At 37.9% G+C, this 9699-nt stretch overlaps 1 protein-coding gene across 2 annotated transcripts in view; it reads right to left on the reverse strand.

The window, feature by feature from the left end:
* PPP3CC (protein phosphatase 3 catalytic subunit gamma) overlaps positions 1-9699 on the reverse strand; it is an 86860-nt gene that overhangs the window by 36831 nt on the left and 40330 nt on the right. For both annotated transcript variants that reach the window (XM_012807737.2, XM_023515569.1), the window contains exon 4: positions 4330-4441. In XM_012807737.2, coding sequence (XP_012663191.1) covers positions 4330-4441 — 112 coding nt within the window. The remainder of the gene's footprint in view (positions 1-4329; positions 4442-9699) is intronic.

Raw genomic sequence — 9699 nt, forward strand, 5'->3', positions numbered from 1 at the left:
TCGCTCAAGCCCAAGAGTTGGAGGTTGCTGTGAGCTGTGATGTCACAGCACTCTACCCAGGGGGACAGCTTGAGGCTCTGTCTCAAAAAAAAAATTATAAAAGTAGGATATAATAGTGGTGAAAAATAATTCAAAGAGTAATAGAGAGGATATAAAATTAAAAGTGTAAGTTCTTTTGGCCCAGAGGTATTCACTGTTAACAACCTCTTCTGTACATGACATATATTTAATTTATAAAGGAGGTAACAATATACATGCTCTGTATAACAATGTATCTGTGCATCACTTCTTATCAATACATATAGACCTATCTTGGTCTTTCAATAGATTTTTAGCATCCATTTTTAAGTATTCAGATTTATCAGCCCCTGACACTTACATTACCTTGTTTTTATTATTATTATAATTAACACTACAAAGACCATTCGTAAGCATCCATATCTTCCTGTCTTTTTTGTGAGTACATCTATGTGGCAGGCAGATTCAAAAGGGACATGTGGCTCAGCACCTGTAGCTCAATGGTTAGGGCACCAGCCACATACACCAGGGCTGGCGGGTTCAAATCAACAATGACAACAAACAACCAAAAAATGGCCGGGCGTTGTGGTAGGCGCTTGTAGTCCTCGCTACCTGAGAGGCTGAGACAAAGAGAATCGCTCATGCCCAAGAATTTGAGGTTGCTGTAAGCTGTGATGTCCTAGCACTCTAACTGAGGCAACAGCTTGAGACCTCTGTCTCAAAAAAGAAAATAAAAAGAAAGTGACACATTTCTTTGAATAATCTACTCCTCTTTGAGTGGGTAGAAACTGAATATGATGAGACTCTTGGCAAATGGGCAAGTATAACAAGTGAGCCTGACCTAATTAGCAGAGCCTTTTCAAAGCTAAGGGTTTTCTAGGCAGCCTGATCACAGACAAGAAAGTCAGAGATACACATTCCGGCTGGCCTGGAACACAGCAAACATCCATACTGGGAACAACCTGTGGGGGCCCCATGTCAGGGGAACTGTGAGCAGTCTCTAGAAGCTCAGAGCGGTATTCTGTCAATAGCTAGCAGGAAAACAGGGACCTCAATCCTACAGTTATAAGAACCTCCAACAATTAGTGACCTTGGAAAAATACCCCAAACCCCAGATGAGAACTTTAGCCCTGCAAACAAACACCTTGAGTTCAGCTCCCTGGTAGCTTAAGCAGAGAATGTAGCCATGCTGTGCTTGGACTACTGACCCACAGTAACTGTGAAATAATGCTTTCTTCTAACGTATTATTTGTGGTAATTCGTCATACAGCATCAAAAAAGTGATACAATCCATGATAAATTCCTATAAGTCAGACTCATGGATAAAAGTGATGTATGCTTAAAATTTTTATAGATATTGCAAAATTGCTCTTCAAATACTTAAAACCAATTTAAACGCCCACTGACAATAGATCTAATTTTTAAAAACACTTCCTGGTAATTATCTGCTGATTTAAAGTGTTTATTCCAGTAAGTACCTAAGAGCTGGAATGATCTATTTCTTGCCTACTTACTGATGGGGATTTTTATTTTAAAGTATTCCTACTCAAATTTCTTTTAAAATAATGACCTTTCCTTTCAGACTCTACTATGAGGGAGGATGTCATTATAACTACCACCTCCAATGTAGCAAGCTATTGGTAGCAAAAATTTGCAATGTAACACTATCAAATTGTCTATCTATCAGTAAAGGGATTGGATATTTGGGTGGTTGGATAAACCCTAAGTCTATGAAAACAAGTTCAAGCTTTTTTAAACTTTGAATACTTTTTTAAGAATAAAACTTTATGTATTTTATAATACATTACAAGATAGCAATCTAAAGAAAAATCTGAATGGGTTACAAAGTAAACCCATGATCAAAATATTATAAACTATATGAACACAAGTATTTTTTACATATTCAAGACTACTCAGGGAAAGAGGTAGATTATAGAGACAGATGGAAGCCAAAAGATTTAGTTTAGCTTCCTTATTTTATAGAGAATATACTAATATTTTAGAAATCAAAACAAGTATAAGTTTGCTTATACTTGCTTATTTCAGTAGTCTCCTTTCATTATAAAAATACAAAAATTCCTTGGAGAATAAACTGACATACCTATATTTTTTTTTTTGCAGACTATGTAGAGTACATATCAGAAGTATTTAAAATGAGGTGGCGCCTGTGGCTCAAAGGAGTAGGGCGCTGGCCTCATATGCCAGAGGTGGAGGGTTCAAACCCAGCCCTGGTCAAAAACTGAAAAAAAAATAAAAAAATAAAAGACAGTTCAACTCATGATAAAAAAAAAAAAAAGTATTTAAAATGTACAAGGTCTCTAACCTAATAGTTCTCTTTTGAGAGTTTGTTCTGAAGATACAAATCACAGATACCTACTCATTCAAATTAATTCAACCAATGTTCATTAAGCCATCTCCTGTGAGCAACTAGATACTATTTTGGGTGTTGGGAAAACAATAGTGAACAAAATATGTTTCTACTGCCATGGAGTTTATATTCTGCTCTGCAAATACTTAAAACTAATTTAAACACTCACTGACAGCAGATCTAAGTAAAGATCTATCGAAGAAAAAAACAGTAAAAAAAAAATATATAAAAATTTCAGGTATTGGCTTGGCGCCTATAGCTCAAGCGGCTAGGGTGTCAGCCACATACACTGGAGCTGGCAAGTTCGAATCCAGCCTGGGCCTGCCAAACAATGACAATGACAACCAAAAAAAAAAAAATAGCTGGGCATTGTGGTGGGTGTCTGTAGTCCCAGCTCAGCTTGGGAGGCTGAGGCAAGAGAGTCACTTAAGCCCAAGAGCTTGAGGTTGCTGTGAGCTGTGACGCCACAGCACTCTACCCAGGGCAACAGCTCGAGACTCTGTCTCAAAAAAAAAAAAAATTTCAGGTATTAATAAATACTATGAAAAAAAGCAGGGTATGAAGCTAAAATAATGAGATTTTAATTTAGAAAAGCAACCAGAGAAGAAAATCTCTGAAGACATTGCATCAGTGAAGTGGAATGTATGCCTTATAAGCAGATAGATATCTGGGAATAGAAGAAACAAATGCAAGTGCCCTGGGGACAGGGTCTCCCAAACATCCCCAACGCCGTCACCACCATACTGAATGTTAAAAGCCAATTATGAGTACCTAGATTCTGATTAAAGAAACCTTTGTTGTTTATTTAATATCCAGAATGTGCTTACTGCGAACTTTTCCCACTCATCTTGATTCAGGGCTCCTTTAGTGCTGCTTCCTCCCACAGGGATACCCTTCTGTAAGGCCTGCCTTCCCTCCTGTGGGCTGACAGAGGAGAGCAGAGTTGCCAAGACACAAAGTACCACCTGTGTGTGGCTAAAGGCCGTGGTGATTTTATAGCATCCTAGGTATTTCACACACCTGGAGTAGGAATTGGGGCTCTGTACCACGTTCTTCTTATGTTTCATCTTCTCTGCTGGAGAAGGCTAAAGATGATCTCTGGAAAGAGGCATGTTCTGGTGGACGTTGTCTTCACTGGAAAGGGTGTTTGTTTTTTGAGAAAGGGCCCCGCTATGTCACCCAGGCTAGTCTTGTGGTCTTGAATTGGACTCAATCAATCCTCCTGCCTCTACCTCCTGAGTATGTTGTTTGTTTTTTAAATCAGCTAGTAACATTTTGCCTTTCAAAATAATTCTACTTTTATATTAAACTTTTTTTTTTTACTATTGCTATGTACAGTAGTATTTACAATTAGGAGCAGCCTAAATGTCCTACAGTTGTTAATAAGTTTGCTATATATATGATAGGGCATTCATAAGATGGAATATTAAAGAAAAATTTAAGTAACATTTTAAAATTATGTTTTCAAAAATTTTAATGATATGGAAAAAATGCTATTATATTAAGTGAAAAGGGCAATTTATTAAATAGTTGTATGTGTATAACTTGAGCCCAATTTTATTTTTGAAATATATTCAGATATATACCTGAACTATTTCATAATTCGTATTATACATACAAAAAAAGAATAGAAGACTATACCTCAAATAGTGAGATAACAGTGATTAGATCTCTAAGCGGTATGATGGGGGGGCTGGACAATTTCTATCTTCTTAGACTTCCCTCTTTTCCAAATATCCCAAGTTTATTACTTTGTAAATAAAGGGGAAACTCTAAGAGTTATTTTCAAAACAGAGGTCTTAAAAGGTGGAATTTTAGTTCAGGAAAAAAAATAGAACAGGAAGAATTTGAGTTCCATTAGTTTCTTTTTTCTTTATATTTGATTCACTTTGGAATAGGCTTTAAAGTAACTAAAAATGTTCTAGAGAAGTAATTATACTTACATTCTTGTTTGAAGGTGAAATAGTCTGTAAGATGCCTGCATTCATGATTTCCTCGAAGCAGAAACAATGTTTTGGGATAATTAATCTTTAAACTCCATAAATACAGCACACACTAAAAGACAAATTCAAGGATAAAATTTTCTTGGTGACCATGGTAATGCATAAGACAATTTATATAAATTCAAATGATTTGCTGTAACAGTGTATTTCATTGTTATTGCCAAATTCAAAAATTAAACCTTCCAGCTTTTGACTGTTAATATGCTTGTTGCCCAAGAATTTGACCAAGTGTACAGACTAACTTTCATAGAAATCTTTCCCTTATTTCTGTTCCAGTGTTCTATCTAAATATCTAGAACTCTACCTCAGTCCTAAAGCCTGCATTTTATTTAACAGAGAAACACAAAAGGCATTTCCATTAAGATCAGGAGCAGAAGGATGTTCATTATTTCAACTACTATTCAACACTGAAGTAGAGAAAGTCTGAGGATGCAGTGAGCTATGATGATGCCACTGCATTCCAGCCCAAGTGACAGAGCAAGTCCTCATCTCCAAAAAAACCAGGTATATAAATATGTTTGTATATGTTTACTTTGCCTCTGAAAAGTCATATAAGAAACTCCTCTAATAGTGATTATAAAAGCTGAATGGCTAACATATGAGATGTTCAAATTCATTAGTTATTAGAGAAATATTAATTAAAAACAACATTAAGATACTGCTTTATGGCTCGGCGCCTGTGGCTCAAGCGGCTAGGGCGCCAGCCACGTACACCTAGGGTGGTGGGTTCGAATCCCCAGCCCGGGCCCGCCAAACAACAATGATGGCTGCAACCAAAAAATGGCCGGGCGTTGTGGCGGGCGCCTGTGGTCCCAGCTACTTGGGAGGCTGAGGCAGGAGACTCGCTTGAGCGCAGGAGTTGGAGGTTGCTGTGAGTGTGATGCCACGGCACTCTGCCCAGGGGGATAGCTTGAGGCTCCGTCTCAAAAAAAAAAAGATACTGCTTTATAGGCACTGTATTGGTACCGTCTGGGTAAGTATTAGAAAATAAGATAATACAAGGGTACATGTGAAACTTTCTAAATGTAGAATATAAATGTCTTAACACAATAACTAAGAAAATGCCATGAAGGCTATGTTAACCAGTTTGATGAAAATATTTCAAATTGTATATAAAACCAGCACACTGTACCCCATGACTGCATTAATGTACACAGTGATGATTTAATTTAAAAAAATGAGATAAGATCAAATTTGAGGGTGGAAGGGAAGAGGAGGGAGACTGGTGTGCTCCCATGTAATGGGCACAATTTAAGGATATATGGCACACTTCCTGGATGTGGGACACAACTACAACAGGGACTTTACCTAACAAATGCAAACATCATAACCTAATTGTTTATAAATCGTTTTTAAACCAAAGCAATTTAATCTGAAATTAAACACTGTAACCTAATCATTTATAAATCATTTTTAAACCTAAGCGATTTAATCTGAAATTAAAAAGTGATCAAATTCTGGACTGAGGGATATGAGGAAATATGAACACACCAGCGATACTTGTGAGAACAGACTGGGATAGCCAGTTTGAAGAGTCATCTGGCAATCAATACTCAGTTCAATCAATACATATACCTTTTTTCCTATCAATACCATTCTTATTCACAAACTATAGAAAAACCAAAACATTGGTCCATAAATGGATTTATATGAGGTGCTCATCACAGTAGTGTTCGTTTTAGACAGAAATTAGAGACAAGCTAGGTATCTACCAATGAGAGTAAAGAACTAAAATATCATAGATATATACTATAATACTGTACAGCAGGCAGAAAGCTATAAACTAGAGGGACATATAGTAACCTGGATAGATCTTAAAAACACAATGATAAGTGGCAAAAAATCAGTACAAATAGAGCTACAACAGTGGTTCTCAAAGGACAGTCACATCATCTCAAAATGTGGCATACCAGCATCACCTGGGAACTTGTGAGAATACAGATTGTCAGGCTCTATCCCAGACCTAATGAATCAGAAACAGGGGTGTGTGCCAGCAACCTGCTTGCATAAGCCTTCTGGGTAACTATGATGTATGCTAAAATATGAGGACCACTGAAAATCATATCATTTATATAGAATTAAAATACTTTATTCATCAGCCGGGCATTGTGGTGAGTGCTTATAGTCCCAGCTACTTGGGAGGCTGAGGCAAGAGAATCACCTAAGCCCAAGAGTTTAACGTTGCTATGAGCTATGATGCCACAGCACTCTACTGAGGGTGACATAATGAGACTCTGTCTCAAAAAACCCCCACAAAACCTTATCCATAAAACTGCATATTAAAAATTTAATATGATATATTACACATATTCTGAGACATATATCAAATGCAATAGAAATGCATATACTGGGGAGAAGAAGTAAGGAAGACAGAGGACACAAATAAGAGAAAAAAAGAATAAAACAAATGTTACCTCCTCAGAAAGACCTGCCCTGGTAACTCCACCTAAGTTAGTTGTTCCTTTCCCCCTTTAGTCCCTTCCTCTGATTTGATTTTCATAGATGGTAAACAGATATATGATGCTATCCCTCTCACTAGAAAATATAGTAAAGGACTTTGCTTATGCATCTCCATATCCACAGAAGCTAACCATGCTTTCTGACACCGATGTTAGTGATACTTTGAAAATCATAATTCTTTATTGTTCAGTAGTCTGCATATTGCACAGTATTTTGCATCCCAGGAGCATATTACAGGTATCTTGCCAATAGATAGAACATCTCAATCATTATGACAAACTATCCAGCAATGTATATAATTAAGTGTACCTACCATATAAGTTCTCAAAAATCAGACTGTTTTACATTAAAGCATACTTACATTTTGATACCAACATTGAAAAATAACCATAAAACTTAAATACACAGGCATATACAAATGTGGGGCTAAATTTCATTATCAAGATTATCAATTTTCACAAAACATTCAATCCATATATTTAATTACATTAAATCCATATATAAGTTTAGACTATGCTTTCTCTCTCTCTCTTTCTTTAGAGACAGTCTCACTTTATCGCCCTTGGTAGAGTGCCATGGCATCACAGCTCACAGCAACCTCCAGCTCCTGGGCTTAAGTGATTCTCTTGCCTCAGCCTCCTGAGTAGGTGGGACTACAAGTGCCTGCCAGAATGCCTGGCTATTTTTTTTGTTGCAGTTTGGCTGGGGCAAAGTTTGAACCTATCACCCTCAGTATATGGGGCTGGTGCCCTACTCCTTTGAGCCACAGGCACTGCCCCACTTTCTCTTTTCCATATGTACCTTTCCTAAACAAGAACACAATATATCCTTTGATTATTTGGGTTTTTATTTCTGCCTTCTGTACAGATCAGCTCACCATTTTGCTTTGTTTTGTTGTGAGATAAAGTCTCACTTTGTCACCCTGAGTAGAGTGCCATGGCGTCACAGCTCACAGCAACCTCAAACTCTTGGGCTCAAGTGATTCTCTGGCCTTAGCCTCCCAAGTAGCTGAGACTACAGATGGCTGCCACAATGCCTGGCTATTTTTAGAGACAAGCTTCCGCTCTGGCTCAGGCTGGTCTCGAACCCATGAGCGCAGGTAATCCACCTACCTCAGTTACTCCCAGAGTGCTAGGATTACAGGAGTATGCCACCGTGCCTACCCAACTCACCATTTTGAAGTAATGAAATATATAAAAGCACAATCCACATCCACAGTACAATATAATTAGGCTGATAAACCTCCTGGCCTCTAATTTCAAGTTTCATTTCCTTATTTTATATATTGGGATGCAACTGTACAATTGTCTTTGTAATTAAACTGCAAGATCATAATTTTCAGGAGACAGGCTCAGACATTCAATTACTTTTTTATTTATTTATTTATTTATTTATTTTTTAAAGACAGAGCCTCAAGCTATCATCCTGGGTAGAATATCGTGGCATCACAGCTCATAGCAACCTCCAACTCCTGGGCTCAAGCGAGTCTCCTGCCTCAGCCTCCCAAGTAGCTGGGACCACAGGCGCCTGCCACAACGCCCGGCTATTTTTTAGTTGCAGCCGCCATTGTTGTTTTGGTGGGCCTGGGCTGGATTCAAACCTGCCACCTTAGGTGTATGTGGCTGGCGCCTTAGCCACTTGAGCCACAGGCACCAAGCCTACTTTTTTATTTCTATGTGAAAAGAATTTTTCCTCCATCTAAAGAATAATTTCTGTGTGTCAACAGTTGGTCATCAATTGGTCATCTTATAACATTTTCTCCTTGGTAGTTCCTATGCATTTAGCACAACATACCCTATGCTGAAAATGTCCTCTTTAATCTTTCTCACAAAACCAATTGAAGAAATGTAAAATTTAGCTTCTGCTACCACAAAAAAGCACTTTATAATACGTGCAAATGAAGAAGAAACATCAAAAGGCTCAAAGAACAGTGAAACTTTACTGTTCTGTTTGATCAGTGATATTTAGATCAGTCCCTGGTGTACTAAATCAAAGCCCACATTACTTCAGGAAAGATTGGCATAAAAAAAACGTCATTATGCCTTGATTCCGTTAGATAGGTTCAAGTTTAAAAAAATTAAGTATATAATGAAAAAATAACATGAAATAAAATTTTGTGAAAATCATTTGACAATATGTATTTTAGTCTTAAAAATGTTCTACTTTTTGGCCAGGCTGTTGTCTCACAACTGTAATCTTAGCAGAGGCTCACATATGTAATCCTAGCACTCTGGGAGGATAAGGCAGGTGGACAGCTTGAGCTCAGGGGTTTGACCAGTCTGATCAAGAGCAAGACCTGTGTCTACTAAAAATAGAAAACCTAGCCAGGTATGATGGTAGATGCCTGTATTCCTAGCTACTCTGGAAGCTAAAGCTAAAGAGTTTGAAGTTACTGGCCAGGCACGGTAGCTCACACCTATAATCCCAGCACTCTGGGAGGCCAAGGCAATGATTGCTTGAGCTCAGAAGTTTAAGACCAACCTGAGAACAAGCAAGATCCCATCTCTAAAAATAGCCCATTGTGGTAGGCACCTCTTGTCCCAGCTACTCAGGAGGCTGAGGCAAGAGGATTACTTGAGCCCAAGAGTCTGAGGTTGCTGTGAGTCTACTGAGGGTGACTAAATAAGACTCTTTCTCAAAAAAAAAAAAATTTATACTTTTCGATCCAGTTACTTTACATATAAGAATCTCATTCAAGGAAATAAATGCCATCAAAGATGTAGTTAAAAAAAGACATTAACTTCAAGATATGCAGAACAGGCTCAGCGCCTATAGCTCAACCGGCTAAGGCGCCAGCCACGTACACCTAAGGTGGTGGGTTCGAATCCCCAGCCTGGACCCACCAAACAA

The sequence above is a fragment of the Otolemur garnettii genome, unplaced genomic scaffold (assembly GCF_000181295.1).
Source record: "Otolemur garnettii isolate 467f Iridium unplaced genomic scaffold, OtoGar3 scaffold00074, whole genome shotgun sequence".
In the NCBI taxonomy this organism is placed as follows: domain Eukaryota; kingdom Metazoa; phylum Chordata; class Mammalia; order Primates; family Galagidae; genus Otolemur; species Otolemur garnettii.